At 46.8% G+C, this 17,588-nt stretch overlaps 1 protein-coding gene across 3 annotated transcripts in view; it reads left to right on the forward strand.

Annotated features, from left to right (window-relative positions):
- The first annotated feature begins 1,352 nt into the window (after nt 1-1,352).
- The window catches only part of MAP2K4 (mitogen-activated protein kinase kinase 4), a 59,895-nt gene continuing 43,659 nt past the window's right edge, over nt 1,353-17,588 (forward strand). For 2 of the 3 annotated variants that reach the window (XM_068263809.1, XM_068263810.1), the window contains exons 1-2: nt 1,353-1,509; nt 12,961-12,993. In XM_068263809.1, coding sequence (XP_068119910.1) covers nt 1,425-1,509; nt 12,961-12,993 — 118 coding nt within the window. In that variant the 5' untranslated portion in view covers nt 1,353-1,424. The remainder of the gene's footprint in view (nt 1,510-12,960; nt 12,994-17,588) is intronic. The other variant, XM_068263811.1, reaches the window with a different exon arrangement.

Below are 17,588 nucleotides of genomic sequence, written 5' to 3' on the forward strand. Positions count from 1 at the left end.
GGTTCCCTGCTGTCTCCGCAGTCCGGGCTGCCTGTGTAGAATAGATGAGGGATTATGCCTCATGCAGAGTGAGGGGTTCCCTCTGCTGTCTCTGCAGTCCGGGCTGCCTGTGTAGAATAGATGAGGGATTATGCCTCATGCGGAGTGAGGGGTTCCCTGCTGCCTCCGCAGTCCGGGCTGCCTGTGTAGAATAGATGAGGGATTATGCCTCATGCGGAGTGAGGGGTTCCCTGCTGTCTCTGCAGTCCGGGCTGCCTGTGTAGAATAGATGAGGGATTATGCCTCATGCGGAGTGAGGGGTTCCCTGCTGTCTCTGCAGTCCGAGCTGCCTGTGTAGAATAGATGAGGGATTATGCCTCATACAGAGTGAAGGGTTCCCTGCTGTCTCTGCAGTCCGGGCTTCCTGTGTAGAATAGATGAGGGATTATGCCTCATGCAGAGTGAGGGGTTCCCTGCTGTCTCTGCAGTCCGGGCTGCCTGTGTAGAATAGATGAGGGATTATGCCTCATGCGGAGTGAGGGGTTCCCTGCTGTCTCCGCAGTCCGGGCTGCCTGTGTAGAATAGATGAGGGATTATGACTCATGCGGAGTGAGGGGTTCCCTGCTGTCTCTGCAGTCCGGGCTGCCTGTGTAGAATAGATGAGGGATTATGCCTCATGCAGAGTGAGGGGTTCCCTGCTGTCTCTGCAGTCCGGGCTGCCTGTGTAGAATAGATGAGGGATTATGACTCATGCGGAGTGAGGGGTTCCCTGCTGTCTCTGCAGTCCGGGCTGCCTGTGTAGAATAGATGAGGGATTATGCCTCATGCAGAGTGAGGGGTTCCCTGCTGTCTCTGCAGTCCGGGCTGCCTGTGTAGAATAGATCAGGGATTATGACTCATGCAAGATGAGGGATTTTTAGGCAGTGCAGGCGCTGCGCTGTAGCTCGCTATGAGCAGTGGGCGGGGCTTCAGGCGGCAGGTTATCAGAGAGGTGGGCGTGGCAGCGCTTGCAGAGCGCCAGGGAGGTGGGCGGAACACATAAGAGAGGTGGGCGGGGACAGTGTCGGAGATGAGTGGGTAGAGAAGTTTCCTGGAGGTAGAGGTGGGCGGGGACTGATTATGGTGGGCGGACAGACGCAGGGTAGTGGGCGTGTCGGTGATGAGTGGGTGGAGAGGTTTCCCGGACGTAGAGGTGGGCGGGGACTGATGTCAGTGGGCGGGTAGACGCAAGGTAGTGGGCGTGTCGATGATGAGTGGGTGGAGAGGTTTCCCCGAACGTAGAGGTGGGCGGGTACTGATGTCAGTGGGCAGGTAGACGCAGGGTAGTAGGTGTGGCGGTGCGCGGGGTCGTGGGGTGGGGCGGATGACGTCAGTGAGCCGGTGGGAGGGGCGCGCAGTGGGGGTTGCTGCATTGCAGCCTTCATCAGGAATCTCATATATTAACAATGGCGACTTCCAACCCCGGGCAGAGCGGAGGAGGAGGAGCCGGGAGCCCCGCAGCGCACAGCCCCACCGTCAGCAGCATGCAGGGTGAGCTCTTCCCCCTCCCTCATCTCTCTAATAATATCATATAATATTATACTGTATTATATGATATGTGTATATACTGTGCTGTACCCCCCTCTATTACCATCACTGCTCTTCCACCCCCCCTTATGTTCCATATATACAGACCCCTCCCTCTCTCTGTAATATTGTATTATACTGTACTGTATATTATATGATATGTGTGTGTATATACTGTGCTGCACCCCCCTCTATTACCATCACTGCTCTACCCCCCCCCCCCTTATGTTCCATATATACACTGACCCCTCTCTGTAATAATATTATATTATACTGTACTGTATTATATGATATGTGTGTATATACTGTGCTGCACCCCCCTCTATTACCATCACCCCCCCCCCTTATATTATATTCTATATATATGTATATACTGACCCCTCCCCCTCTGTAATATTATATTATACTGTATTATATGATATGTGTGTATGTACTGTGCTGTACCCCCCTCTATTACCATCTCTGCTCTACCCCCCTCTTATAGTATATTCCATATATACACTGACCCCTCTCTGTAATAATATTATATTGTGCTGTATTACATGATATGTGTGTATGTACTGTGATGTACCCCCCCTCTATTACCATCACCCCCCCCCTAATATTATATTCCATATATATGTATACACTGACCCCTCCCCATCTCTGTAATATTATATTATACTGTATATAGATATGTGTGTATGTGTACTGTTTCCATCACTGCTGTAATTCTCCCCCCCCCCCCTATATTATATTCTCTATATACACCCTCCCTTTCTCTATTATTATATACATTATATGTGACTGTATCCCCATATTATATTCTAAACATTTTACCCCCTATCCTACTACTGCTGTACCTCCCTCCAATATTATACACACTCCACCTCCTACTGCTATCTCACTGCTACCCCCCCCCCCCCCCGCCTTCCTATTATATTCTATACTTGCACACTGACCCCCTCCCCATCTCTGTAATATTCTGTACATTATATGTGACTGTACTGTACCCCATATTATATTCTATAAATACATTGACCTCTGCCTCTCGGTAATATTATATATATTATATGTGACTACTGTACCCCCCAAGAGTGTAAAGCAGTAATCAAAGCAAAAGGTGGCTACTTTGAAGAACCTAGAATATGACATATTTTCAGTTGTTTCACACTTTTTGGTTATGTACTATACTTCCACACGTGTTAATTCATAGTTTGGATGCCTTCAGTGTGAATCTACAATGTCATAGTCATGAAAATAAAGAAGACTCTTTGAATGAGAAAGTGTGTCCAACCTTTTGGTCTGTACTGTATTGTATGTATGTATGTATGTATGTATGTGTGTGTATATATATATATATGTGTATGTATATATATATATATATATATATATATATATATATATATTATACCCCCTCCCCTATATTATAACTGAACACATCCATTAATGTCTAACCCACTGGAAACAATAGTGAGTACACCCTAAGTGAGGAATGTCAAAATTCTTCCCAATCAGACATTTTCCCTCCTCGTGGTCATGTGACTCATTAGTGGTGACAGGGGTCATGTGACTCGGTAGTGCAGCAAGGCCACAGAGACCATACAGCGGTGTAACAGGACAGGTTCCCCTCAGATCAGGCCTTGCCATGGTCGACCAAAGAAATTGAGTGCATGTGCCCAGCATCATATCCGGAGGTTGTTTTTTTTTTTTTGCAAATAGACATATGACTGCTGGCAGGATTGCTGCAGAGGTTGAAGGGGTCTAAGTGGCTGGCACCCCAGAAGGAAGCCTCTTCTTAAGATGATGCACAAGAAACCCTGCAAAGAGTTTGCTGAAGATGAGCAGACTAAGGACATGGTGGACTCCTGGAACCTCCTGTGGACCCGAGACCAAGAAAAAGAAGAGATCATATTGTCAGGTGAAAGGAGGACAGTGGCATACATAAACAAACAAGGCGAGACAAGAATAGAGATGACCTGTGAGATGTTAATTATTACATCTTACAGTTTTTATCTCATTGACCATTATCTCTAGACAAGGGCTTCAAATCACTAGACATTGACTAGACATTGACCATTGACTAGACATTGACCATTGACTAGACATTGACCATTGACTAGACATTGACTAGACATTGACTAGACATTGACCATTGACTAGACATTGACCATTGACTAGACATTGACCATTGACTAGACATTGACCATTGACTAGACATTGACCATTGACTAGACATTGACCATGGAGATCCTGTCCTGGACAAACCACTTGTCGTCTTCATGCCATTTCATCTCAAGAGCTCTCTCAGCATAGCTGTGGATCTTCAGACCTGTAATCATGGAATTACAATAGATATTAAATCAGGAATGTTACATAAAACATTGTAAGGCCACAATGAGCCCCCCCTTTAAAACACAAGTATCTTCATTTCTTCTTATTCAGTGGAAGGCTTGGCTGCTTTGGTGCATCCATAACTGCAGCTCCCCCTTTGCATCTTTTCAGCTAATACCGGAAGTTCTCAGGAAAAACAGGTGAAGGTTATTCTGGTTTCTCCATGGTGGTCCTGGAGGTCATGGTTCCTAGACCTGCCGAGGCAGCAGAACAGCCACTGACACTGCCAATAGGAGGATTTTTTAACTAGGAATGGTCCGCCAAGACATTGCTTGAAAAGGTTAATCCTCAGCGCTAAAAGGTTGTCTTACACGGTGATTGCTGCTTACTTACAGTGTTGAGTTTTGTCGAGATGGTCTTGAATAGGGATCAGCAGTCAGCGCCGTTCAGCGTTTAAACAGCTGTTTTTGTCCGTTTTTCAGAAATATACTCCATGATTCTCCAGTCAGAATTTTTTCTTTGACGTCCATTGCAAGATCATATTCTTTCATATTTAGAGTCGTCCCCCCTCCTGGGGTCTTTAAAGTGTTAATCAACACACTTTCAAGGAAATGTAAAACTATTTTTAGGATTTGCATTGTATCCACAGTTCGGCGAGTTTGGAACGTACAGGCAGCATCGTTCAAACATCCCCCAAAAGATGGTTCTTCCAGACAGTCATTTGAAAACCTGATTTTTGCCAACCTTTCTAAGCTTGGGTCAAGTCTTAAACCTTATACACACGTATGGGGCATGTCGCCCAGCGGAGAGCGGGACCCAAACCCTTGGCAACATTGCAGGGCTGAGGCTGTTCCTACCTATTGCTAGCCTGCAGGCTAGCGACATGTTCTTTTGCTATTCAATGGGGGGCGGAGGGCCGTTGCATGTGTGACGTCATGCGGACGAGGAGTGAGTGGGGAGAAAATGCTCTTTGCTGAGCTGAAGCGATCCACCTGGTGCATCATTGGCTGAGGGGGTCAGGGGCTGGTGTACACGCAGTTGATTCTCGTCTGTTATCAGCCAAGTTTCATCTTGCTTGTGTATGGGGCAGTATTTGTGTTTTCAGCTGATACCAGCCTTCCCTCATCTGTTGCATGTTGAGGCATGTTTGCCTCTAGGTGGGAAAGGGCAGGTGCATTGGTAGAGCAGATCTGACAGGCTGCCATATGGTCAGGTGTCTTTCCCTATAGTCAGTGCTTACTGCCTGTGCTTTCGCCTGTGGCCTTCATCAGTTCCTCAGCCAGTGGTTCCTCTATAGATACAGCGCTACTTGAAAGTTTGTGAACTGAAAGTGGCCTAAATCAGGCATGGGCAAACTTGGCCCTCCAGCTGTTAAAGAGAACCTGTACTGAGTAAAAATATTTAAAATAAACACATGAGGTAACTTCAAATGCACATTACATAGTTACCTTGCCATCAGTTCCTCTCAGAAGCTCACCATTTTCTTCTGACAATAATCCCTTCCAGTTCTGACAATATTTTGTCAGATCTGAAATATATCGGTTGCTGTCAGTAAAATCTCAGTTGCTGTCAGTTATAGCTGAGAGGAAAACTGATGTACCAAGTAAATGTCCATGTTTCCCTATGGCTCAAGTGGGCGATGTTACAGTTTAACTGTGTGCTGACCAGAAAGCTGTTATGGGTAATGGCCATTTTCAAAATGGAGGACGGAAAATTCCCTTGATCACAGAGGACAAACAGGACGCGGGACAGGAGAAAGACACTGAGGAGTAGACTACATGGAAGGTAAGTATGACTTGTGTATGCTTATTTTGACTTTTAATTTTCAGTTCAGGTTTTCTTTAAGGAACTACAAATCCCACAATGCATTTGCCTTTTTGAGACATGAATGTGGCTGTCAGACTCCTGCAATGCATTGTAGGACTTGTAGTTCCTCAACAGCTGGAGGGCCAAGTTTGCCCATGCCTGGCCTAAATCATCAGCTGATTTTCAAATAAGTCCTAAAAAATAGATGACGCAAACCAAGTTAAACAGTTGAAACTGAACTGTATTTGGTTATTTCCTTATTGGATAAAGATCTAGTAACCTATCTGCATGCGGCACACGTAAGAGAATGGTGCTCTCGGTATTTGGTGGAACCCTCTTATGCCACAATCTCTGCTGTGTCTGTTATTGCGTCCTGCACGTTTCAGCCCATTCTCCATACAGGACAGCTTCGGCTTGAGAGATGCAAATAATGCAAGAGTTAACGCAGAATTATGCGGCTTGAAAATAGACCAATCAAATCTCACCTTGGTTTCACTTCATGCCATTGGTCTATTTTCAAGCTACAAAAAGTTGCATCACTCTGTATCAATGTGGAATTACAGTATTTGCATCTTATTGACCAACCCTAATTGGTGGATTTCCTCCCATGAACCCACTCACTTTAGGTCTTTCCTTGACATTTTAATTGGATTGAGGTCAGGACTTTGGGTTTGGCCATTCCAGAACATTTACACTATTCGTCTTTAAAGCGAACGTGAGATTTGTGAAAGTAAAAGTTTTATACATACATGGGGTTTCCTCCAGCCCCTTCCTGGCTGATCGCTCCCTCACCGTTGTCTTTCACCTTCTGGATACTTCATCACGGCTCCCAGTAGTTTGCCAAGTCGGGGCTTACTGCACATGCGCTGCCCTGCCATACGCGCCCTATTGCACTCCAGTAGACGGGAGAGTTCTGCACCGACTGGCCGAATTACCGGGAGCTGTAGCGGAGGATCCAGAAGGCGGAAGAGAATGGCGAGGGAGGGATCAGCCTGAATGGGGCTGGAGGAAACCTCAGGAATGTATAAAACTTTCACTTATCTCAGGTTCACTTTAACCAGTCTTTGGTGGAAAGACGTGTATTTAGGAAGGTTGTTTTGCTGCATGACCCGCTGTCGCTTAAGATTCAGTTCATGGACAGATATCTTGATGTTCTTTGTTATAATTCATTGTTCCATCAATGATGGCAAAGCTGTCTAGGCCCAGATGCAGCGAAACAGGCCCAATCCAGAACATTCCCGCCACCATGTTTCACAGATGGGATATGATCCCTATGCTGGAATGCAGCGTCTTTCTTTCTCCAAAGATACAGTTCCACATATAAGGCAAATAGTTCTATTTTTCAGGGCCTTTCGGGACAACCCCTCATGAAGTAGGAAGAAAGATTTTAATTGGTCACCCCCATTTGTTGACCATGCAGGAGTAGAATTATTAGGCTGTAGAGTGCTCGTCTGGTTAGGCAGGAGTACTAGGAGCCGGTATATGTTCCCACTATGCTTCATGGATCTGGGCTGGGACTTTGCGGCTGTGGGAAATGCAGGTGTTTCCCGAACTTGCACCATAGTGGACTCTTCTGGTAGATGACTGGGGACTGGCCTGTCCACTATGAGACCCGCCGTTGAAACCAGGAATGTGGACTCGCACGTGTGCAGGGCACTGTGGAGGACCATGAGCTCAGACTGGCATAGATCAGACATACTGACAGGCTACAGGGTCACTCTGACATATTGCTGCATCTACAATTTTCCTATGTTGTTGTGGTGGGACATTATGTTTGTCTCACAAGATTGTTTGGCTTAAAGCGTACCTGAACTGAAGCTCGCGTCAAAAAGGAAATGCTAAACTAAGACAAGGGAAGCCTCTGGATCCTGTAGAGCTTCCCATTGTCTCCTCCTCCTCAAAAGTTGTACTGTGTTCCATCAGGATTCCCACTGCTTCAGAGAGCCTAGGAGGAGTCTCCAACAGGATTACAAAACTTAATCGGTTGGATAAGATTTGAATTCAGTTTCCTGCAGTGGCACATCTATATCCACCTCCCCTTCCCTTCAGGACCTGCTCAATGGATGTGAGATACCGTAGATGCAGAGGACTCTGGTTTATCCAAGTGTGAAATCGACATTTCCTCTTCAGAAGAAGACCCTCCTTGTGTGTGTTTTTTCCATTTCATCTGGGCAATCTTCTTGGGGTCGTGCACTCCACTATGGAGAGAACAGAAGAAAAAAAATCTTTATCAGCCTAATACATCATGTCTAGACATGATGTATTAGGACTTTGCCGAGGTCCAAGATTCATTTATTCTGTAGCAATGCCAGAGGTAGGCGCTCACAGTGCCAGCAAAGTGTCTGGCTTTCGCCTGCTCAATTCTAAGGTGCGGATGGAAATTAATCTATATGTCTAGGCATAGTCATCAACAGCATGTATAAACAAACAAATGTTCCAGGTTGCGGGGACAATGCTCCCAAATTGCACACAGTTCCAATCCAGGAGTCAAGGATCTATACACATAGCATCACTCGCTCCACGATATTTTCCAGCATGTATGCTATCAGCAGCACAGTGAGTTCAAGTCCTTTAGGTGGCTATAAGTCTCCTCTCAGGAACAGATGAAAAGCCGTCACCACACCCCTGTGAGATACACTCACCAGATATTAGGACCTACTCATAGGTCATAGGAAGCCTTGGGACAGTCACCGGGTCGTCCCTCACCACATCGGAAAACTTTAGTCCAAGTCCAAACGGCCTTAATATACTTTAATCTTCCTCAGCCTTAAAACCTCAATAAGAAAAACTCCACATAGCGTAATACTGTTACTTTAATAAAACCTTTAAAAATCAGTTGCACTTACAATTTCCATGAAGTAAAAACAGCGTAGAGTTTTTTTCACGCGGGCTCTCCCCCGCTATGTTGGCCGGCTGGCACAGGTATCCCCCTGCTCTGGTGGACTTCCGACCGCCGCGCGCTCAGTCAGTTCCAGCCTCCCAGCTGCGAGACCCCGCCGAGCCGTGTGTGTGATCGTGCTGTCTCTTCCGCGTTAGGCCCCGCCTTACATGTTTCGTCACTACGTGACTCATCAGAAGCTCTTTCTTCATTCATTTATTCTGGTTCATGAGAACTTATAACTTATAGCGAGTAAGTGGACATTTCCTGAGAAGGGAGTTTTCTTGCCTAACCTCTGGCCAAAAAGATATCCGTTCAGAGGTGTAGATCAGAAGTATTGGCTCTAGTCATATTCCTGATCCTTCTCACTTCAGTGTTTAATATAAATCAAATATCCTGTTCATGGATTATGGAACTTTTATAAGAAGTTCTGGATAAAGGGATGAATAATACACTTTTTAAGAAAGGCTGGAACCTCATCTTCTTTAAATTTAAAGCCAACAGCTGCTGTCACTAGAGCCATAAGGGTTTGGCTGGAACCATTACATGCCCATTTCTGCAGATACCCCTGGATATACCACCCTACTCTACTGGTTAGCATTTGCTTCAGGTGAGTCATTCTGTACTCTGTTCATTTCCCCACTTAACTCCAATATGGAATCTATGGAATAGAAACTTTTAATGCGCTTGTCAGGACCCCCCAAAAAAACAGGGACGTAACGGGAAGAGGTGGACTTCAAGCAGGTATACTCAGCTTCTTTGTTACCATCGCTACTTCTGCTCCATGGACTCAGTGATGCCAGGATTGGAGAGGGAGGACGGTCTTCACACCACTACAAATATAATGGTTACTCAGAATCATTTCAACTGTATACAGAGTACACAAACACAAGACAAATAACATTTATATCGCGCTTTTCTCCTGGCGGACTCAAAGAGTAGAGTTCATAGACCCAACAGCTCCACTCTGTTTCCAGTAGAATATTGTACCTTGTTAGCCATCACTTAAAGTGGTTCAAAACTTCCTACTGGAATGTTTCCTCCATCCAGGTTACAGAGAAGTTATGTGAGTTGGTTCCAGGAGATTACAGCATTCTGGAAGAGACTGGACTCCTTGCTAGTTCTTATTGTTGGAAATTCAAGAACCAATCAAACTTCAGAAGCCACCATTGCTAGTTCGATTGTGTTGATTTCACTAGCTTAGAAGCTACAGGGTGAACAGCATGGTCAGTCATTGGACAGGAGCTGTTTGGTCATGGGCAGAGTGGTCTGGAGACTCTACTGATGAGATGAGCAAGGCTGCCTCCTGGAGGAACATAAAAGCCTTTTTGTAAGATTCTACAGACTAAATGTTCTTGCCAGCGCAGACTTAACATTTGCATACAGAGTGTTGCAAACCATTGCCCCTCCCTGATGTAGTAGTCTTGTTTACCATCTCATGGGTGCTGTCCTGAGATGACCCAGGAATGACAACGTCAGACTTACCGGTAACATCTTTTCCAGGAGACAGAAAGACGACACCCTAACAAGCCGCCCTTCTTTGTTTTTGGAGCATTATCTTGAGGTGTCATCTTTCCTGTTGACTGAAAGTGTGTGGGATGGCGACACATATATATCCTGTGGCTAATTTGAATATTTTAACCTACTTTCTGTCCAAGTGGGGTGAAGAGGTCATCTGCCAAGAGTGCTGTCCTTTCAAATCTAGGAGAAGACATTACTGGTAGGCCTGACATTGTCTTCTGTTCACAAAACATACCTCCAGTATCCTTTTGCCTTGCCCACATGATCTTTAACAAACTATAGATGGTCACCAATATTTTTTTGGGGAGAACAGTGGCTTTGTCCTTGCAACCATTCCATACACCCCTTTCCTGTTCTTCTGATGGTGGACATCAAAATTCACCAGTGTGAGACAGACCTTTCACGGCATAAAAGTTATCCAGGGTTCCCATGTAGCCCCTTGGACTTTTACACGCCTTGCAGCTGGAGTTACCTGTGATGGTTGACCACCTCGGGGTATTCTTGAATTTCCTCCAAATTTACACAATCTGTTTGACATGATACGGCCCTCACACGCTTGATTCTCATCCCACTAGTTGAAGACCCAGATCCCTGCATATCTAATATACACGGTCCCCTCTGTACACCTCAAATCCCTGCATACCTTATATACCCCCTTTTCTGTACACCCCGATCCCTATATATCTGATATACACCCTCCTCTGTACACCCCGATCCCTGTATATCTGATATACACCCTCCTCTGTACACCCCGATCCCTGTATATCTCTCCTTCTCTCCCTTTTGACTTCCATGTATGATCTAGACCTTCTCTATCTCAGGCTCCAGGAATGTCGTGTTGTCCATGGACACATGGCCTGGTTTCTGTACAGAAGGGTCCCTTGTCTTTCCGTCCGATGTTGGGGACAGAACGCTGGGTCTGTGTCACCATGAGGCACCTTGCCTGGGATTGGAGGATCCTGTTGTAATCGCTGTGTGACCTTCATGACTGTGGTGCCATGATCTCCGTGTCACAGGGAGGCCACTGATGGTCTTCAGTCACCCGGCCTGTTTCCTGTATTCAGGGTATGGGCAGCGATATGCAAATAATTCTGAGTCTGTGCAGGATTATGATGTTGTGGCATTTTTTAAAGCTTGACAATTGACCACAACGACATTTGATTGGTCCATTTTCAGGCTACATAAACTTGCGCCAACATTCTACATCATCTTCTCGGTATTATTTGCATGCCCTTGACCATCCATCCTTGACCTGTGCCACCCGGAGGCCACAAGCTCCCCAGCCACCTGCTTTACTCTCATGTGATGGCCTCCATGTCACACTGAGCGCTTGTACACCCATCCAAATGTACCTCCTCTATGTGGCATGAGGGCCAACATGGAGGAGGTATTATTGGCCAAACACACAAGGTGTGTACCAGGCTTATGGTGGGAGGTGCACCTTATTTCCCGTTTGTTTCCTGACCTAGACCTGGATCCGGGACCGCCATGTCTTCTTTGTTACCTCCTTGTAGTAGCCCTGGTGTGCCCTCATGTCCCCAGTCTTCTTCCTCTGTATCACTGTGACCTGGCACCTCCTGCCACCCTGGGCTCTGGTAGTCTGTGGAAGTATGTGACCAAACACAAGAAATATGTCACCTCTTCCTCACATTCTGTAATGAGCTTGTGACATCTGGACTGTAGAGAGGTTACTCTGGGCAACAAACATGCTCTTCTCTAGAACAGCTGCCATACATGAGTCAGGAGGATGTCAGCTGGGTGGTGGCCATGGAGACATTTCTTACCTTCCAGTAAGTGGAAGAAACCTGTCTCTGGTGTAATTCTACTCCTGACACCTAAAACGCTGTCCAGAGCTCTGCTGGCAGCATCTATCTCACCCAGCAAGGCTTAGCAGATCATCTGACGGGAGTCCCAGCGATCATTCATTCAGTACCAGTGCGGGGAGGTGTTTGACTCACCCTGAGCAGGAAATGTGGGGCTTCTGTTTATATAGAATCCCGGCTATTCACATAGAGCTAAAGAGTACATGTCATGGCCGCCACCATGAGCCCGGAGGCATCCTGTAGCAAGAAGGTCTCACATTGTTATTATGTATTTATATAGCAGTGACCTCCTCTGCAGCACTTTACAGAGTACATAGTCATGTCACTGACGGTCCTCAGAGGAGCTCACAATCTAATCCCTACCATAGTCATAGTCTAATGTCCTACCATATTATTATTATGTATTTATATAGCACTGACATCCTCTGCAGTATGCTACAGGGTACATAGCCATGTCACTGACTGTCCTCAGAGGGGCTCACACTCTAATCCTACCATAGTCATAGTGTAATGTCCTACCATATTATTATTATGTATTTATATAGCACTGACATCTTCTGCAGCAGTTTACAGAGTACATAGTCATATCACTGACTGTCCTCAGAGGAGATCACAATCTATTCCTACCATGGTCATAGTCTAATGTCCTACCATATTATTATTATTATTATTATTTATTTATATAGCCCTGACATCTTCTGCAGCACTGTACAGAGTACATAGTCATGTCACTGACTGTCCTCAGAGGAGCTCACAATCTAATCCCAGCATACTGTAAGGCCAAGTGATTTAGCAATCCATGTTTGGGGTGTGGGAGGAATGCAGAGTACCCGTGGGAGAAGCACACACATACTAGGAGAACATACAACCCCCATGTAGTCTGTCCTGGTGGGGTTGATGAGCCAGCACTGCGCTGCTGCGAGGAAACGCGGCGATCCTTTATATGCTGTGACATGTCAGGGTTGGGCAGGAGTGTTGCGGTGACTCCCAGGTGTATAATGCTGTTATAATGATATTGTGAATGTTTGTGGCACTGTGATTGGATAATGTCAGAATTTGTGTTTTTTACTTCAGGCCTTCAGATAAACTTCTGTGACAATGCCCAAAGTAAGAGCGCCATTATTTCTCTCCAGCCTGTCACCTCCATCTTGGTATTGGGAATGTATCCACTCTCGCTGACACTAACCGCTGGTTAAAGTGGACCTGTCCCGCCTGCCATGTTCAGCGACTCTCAAGGCTTTCTCCAGTAATGCACACCATTCCCTTATCAGTATGCCCCCATTTACCGTCAGAGACAGAGATCAGCCTGTCTTGCCCCTTCTCCACCAGTCAGGTAGCAGCCATGATTGGGAGATGCGCAGTATCTATAAAACTCCAGTTATATAGCTATTTCACATGCTAATAAATGATGGGCAGAGAAACTAACCATTAACCCAGCAGGAGGGGGAGGTACCTGAAGTAACCAATCAGATCCCTCTGATTTCTTTCATGTGCATGATGGGTATTGAAAGCAGCCATCTGATTGGTTGCTGACATCTGTAAAAGGACACAAGTTTGTGTGAAGGCAGAATGGTTCTTGTGCTGTTTTGGATTTCACCTCCCAGTGTTTTATGGGAGGAGCGAAGGGCGGGGCCAAGTCCTATACATTGGTTAAGGTGGAGCTCACCAAGGTATATCGCAGTCAGTTAAATTCTAATTTTGTAAAATGATTACTTGGTGACAAGGTGGCTTCTCCTGTTGCTTTGTATGTCAGCAACATGTGCCATTATCCACTATTTGTCCTTGGTCACTTCAGGCTGTTGGCATTACCCAGTGTAGGAGAGACAGATCCAGGGCATTGGACATGTTATACTGATAAGAGGATGAGGTGTTGCATTAACTGGCTAAGCAATATCAACTTTATTATTGTTCCTTCTTACTTAAAGGGCATGTCCACTTATGCAGAAAATTCTTCAGCCAAACGTGGTTCTCCTGTAGCAGTATCCATTAACGCTTCAGGTGGACTGTGGTACCAATCATCTGTACGGTAGAGGGTTGACTCGTATATTATCCTTGTAGACTCCTCTGTAGGGTAGAGGGTTGACTCCTATAATCCATGTAGATTCATCTGTAGGGTAGAGGGTTGGCTCAGATAATCTGTGTAGACTCATCTATAGGGTAGAAGGTTGGCTCAGATAATCCATGTAGACTCATCTGTAGGGTAGAAAGTTGGATTAGGTCTTCTGTGTGGACTTCAGTAGACTCTTCTCTATGGGGTAGAGGGTTGGCTCAGGTAATCTTGGCTCAGATAATCCTTGTAGACTCATCTGTAGGGTAGAAGGTTGGCTTGGGTCATCCATGTGGACTTCAGTAGACTGATCTGTATGGTAGAGGGTTGGCTCAGATAATCCATGTAGACTTATCTGTAGGGTAGAAAATTGGTTGCCTTAGGTCATCCATATGGACTTCAGTAGACTCATCTGTAGGGTAGAGGGTTGACCCAGATAATCCATGTAGACTCATCTGTAGGGTAGAGGGTTGGCTCAGGTAATCCATGTGGACCTCAGTAGACTCAGCTGTAGGGTGGAGGGTTGGCTCAGATAATCAGTGTAAACTTATCTGTAGAGTAGAGGCTTGGTTAGGTCTTCCGAGTAGCCTCATATGTGGGGTAGAAGGTTGGCTTAGGTCATCTGTGTGGACTTCAGTAGACTCTGCTCTAGGGCACAGGGTTAGCTTAAATGATCTGTGTGAACTTATTAACTGACAAAGCTGGTTAATGTTTTATGTTAAGGATAATAAGATTGGAGTGGGGTAATAAGATTGAGGTGTTACAGAGGAGAGGAAGGAAGTTGGAAATAGTGTGGGCTACACTTCATATTGCCACTGTGGCAGGGATTTTGGCTCTTGAATTTTTTAATAAGTGGACAATCTCTTTATTTGTCTTTGGTGATGGGAGTCTTTTAATTCTATTTCCTCAATCGATTTTACAAGCTGTGAGGGCACCTCTGCACCTCTTCTCTTCTTTGAGCTGGTTGATGGGTTTTCTTTAAAGAAATAAAATGTTGACAGGTCCACTTTAAAAAGACTCACCATAAAATAAGAGGAAATATGTGGTTTGAAGTCGTCCCTTGGAAGCTGAAGTTCTACACAAGCTGGACTTCATCTCGGACCAATATACCTGACAGCTGGGATGGATTCCGTTCTGTAGACACAAAGCATGTGGCCACACACTCCATTTAGTTGATGGACTGACCAATGAAAACCACTGAGCCTTTGTGTGATGGCTTCTGTGTTGCCCGAGCATTTAGCGTGTAGACTATCATCATGTGCTTCTATCATGCTCTCCTAACTAGGAGGGGTATGTGGTGAAAGCCTCAGGCGTGTAGACCATGGTCATGTGCTCCCATCATGCTCTCCTAACTAGGAGTGGGGTGTGGTGAAAGCCTCAGGTAGTCCAGTCCTGGCCTCGGGTCTGCTGTTGTATCTTCACTGACCAGGGACGGTATTCGTCACATATTACAGGTTTTATGGTGAGTGACCTCCAGCTTTATTGAAAAGCAGCAATCCGTCTTTCTGGACATTGCAGGACCAAATCATTGGGTGATACACTTGTGACCTTCACAAAATGGCCACATGGACCTAAATGTTCATTCTCACTGCTTCTTTCCTGTTAACTCTGCCATGATGTCTCTTGTAGGGTCTTTTGGCTGGTGATGTGGAAATGCATATTGTCTGGATTGCTGCTTTTATTCCCTTATGTTCTTGTTACATTATCATTTGATTGTTCGATGTCATGTCATGTTATGTAATACTTCCTGTGACGGTGATGTGTGCAGAACATTGGGGAGGGCAGGGGTACATTTGGAGAAGACTTGCATTGTTGTTCAGAATCTTTGGTAAGGCTTCTGCCTATGAGAAATAAACCCACAGGGCACACTACAGACCCATCCAATGGTGGCTGGGGCTCTCCCTGTAGTGACCAGCCATGGTGCACGCTTGAAGCAGGCCTCATAACGCCCTGGGGATGTCCCATAAGTGTGATAAACCTTTTGTAATGTACAGTTCCTGTTCCTGGTGATAGGAAGGCATGTGGGAGGTGGAGCTCTAGTGAAGTGGAGGATTGTGGGAGGTGGTGCTCTGGTGAAGTGGGGGATTGTGGGAGGTGGTGCTCTGGTGAAGTGAGGGATTGTGGAAGGTGGTGCTCTGGTGAAGTGAGGGATTGTGGGAGGGGGTGCTCTGGTGAAGTGAGGGATTGTGGGAGGTGGAGCTCTAGTGAAGTGGAGGATTGTGGGAGGTGGAGCTCTGGTGAAGTGAGGGATTGTGAGAGTTGGTGCTCTTTTGAAGCCCATTGTGGGAGGTGGTGCTCTGGTGAAGTGGAGGATTGTGGGAGGCGGGGCTCTGGTGAAGTGAGGGATTGTGGGAGATGGTACTCTGGTGAAGTGGAGGATTGTGGGAGGCGGGGCTCTGGTGAAGTGAGGGATTGTGGAAGGCAGGGCTCTGGTGAAGTGAGGGATTGTGGGAGGTGGTGCTCTGGTGAGGTAGAGGATTGTGGGAGGTGGTGCTCTGGTGAGGTAGAGGATTGTGGGAGGTGGTGCTCTGGTGAAGTGAGGGCTTGTGGGAGGTGGTGCTCTGGCGAAGTGAGGGATTGTGGGAGGTGGTGCTCTGATGAAGTGAGGGATTGTGGGAGATGGTACTCTGGTGAAGTGAGGGATTGGGGGAGGTGGTGCTCTGGTGAAGTGAGGGATTGGGGGAGGTGGTGCTCTGGTGAAGTGAGGGATTGGGGGAGGTGGTGCTCTGGTGAAGTGAGGGATTGGGGGAGGTGGTGCTCTGGTGAAGTGAGGGATTGTGGGAGGTGGTGCTCTGGTGAAGTGGAGGATTGTGGGAGGTGATGCTCTGGTGAAGTGGGAGATTGTGGGAGGTGGTGCTCTGGTGAAGTGGGAGATTGTGGGAGGTGGTGCTCTGGTGAAGTGAGGGCTTGTGGGAGGTGGTGCTCTGGTGAAGTGAGGGATTGGGGGAGGTGGTGCTCTGGTGAAGTGGGGGATTGTGGGAGGTGGTGCTCTGGTGAAGTGGGGGATTGTGGGAGGTGGTGCTCTGGTGAAGTGAGGGATTGGGGGAGGTGGTGCTCTGGTGAAGTGAGGGATTGTGGGAGGTGGTGCTCTGGTGAAGTGGGGGATTGTGGGAGGTGGTGCTCTGGTGAAGTGGGGGATTGTGGGAGGTGGTGCTCTGGTGAAGTGAGGGATTGGGGGAGGTGGTGCTCTGGTGAAGTGGGGGATTGTGGGAGGTGGTGCTCTGGTGACGTGAGGGATTGTGGGAGGTGGTGCTCTGGTGAAGTGAGGGATTGTGGGAGGTGGTGCTCTGGTGAAGTGAGGGATTGTGGGAGGTGGTGCTCTGGTGAAGTGAGGGATTGTGGGAGGTGGTTCTCTGAGGTAGAGGATTGTGGAAGGTGGTGCTCCGGTGAAGTGAGGGATTGTGGGAGGTAGTGCTCTGGTGAAGTGAGGGATTGTGGGAGGTGGTGCTCTGGTGAAGTGAGGGATTGTGGGAGGTAGTGCTCTGGTAAAGTGAGGGATTTTGGGAGGTGGTGCTCTGGTGAAGTGAGGGATTGTGGGAGGTAGTGCTCTGGTGAAGTGAGGGATTGTGGGAGGTGGTACTCTGGTGAGGAGGAGTATTGTGGGAGGTGGTGCTCTGGTGAAGTGGAGGATTGTGGGAGGTGATGCTCTGGTGAA

The sequence above is a fragment of the Hyperolius riggenbachi genome, chromosome 12 (genome assembly GCF_040937935.1).
Source record: "Hyperolius riggenbachi isolate aHypRig1 chromosome 12, aHypRig1.pri, whole genome shotgun sequence".
Lineage (NCBI taxonomy): Eukaryota > Metazoa > Chordata > Amphibia > Anura > Hyperoliidae > Hyperolius > Hyperolius riggenbachi.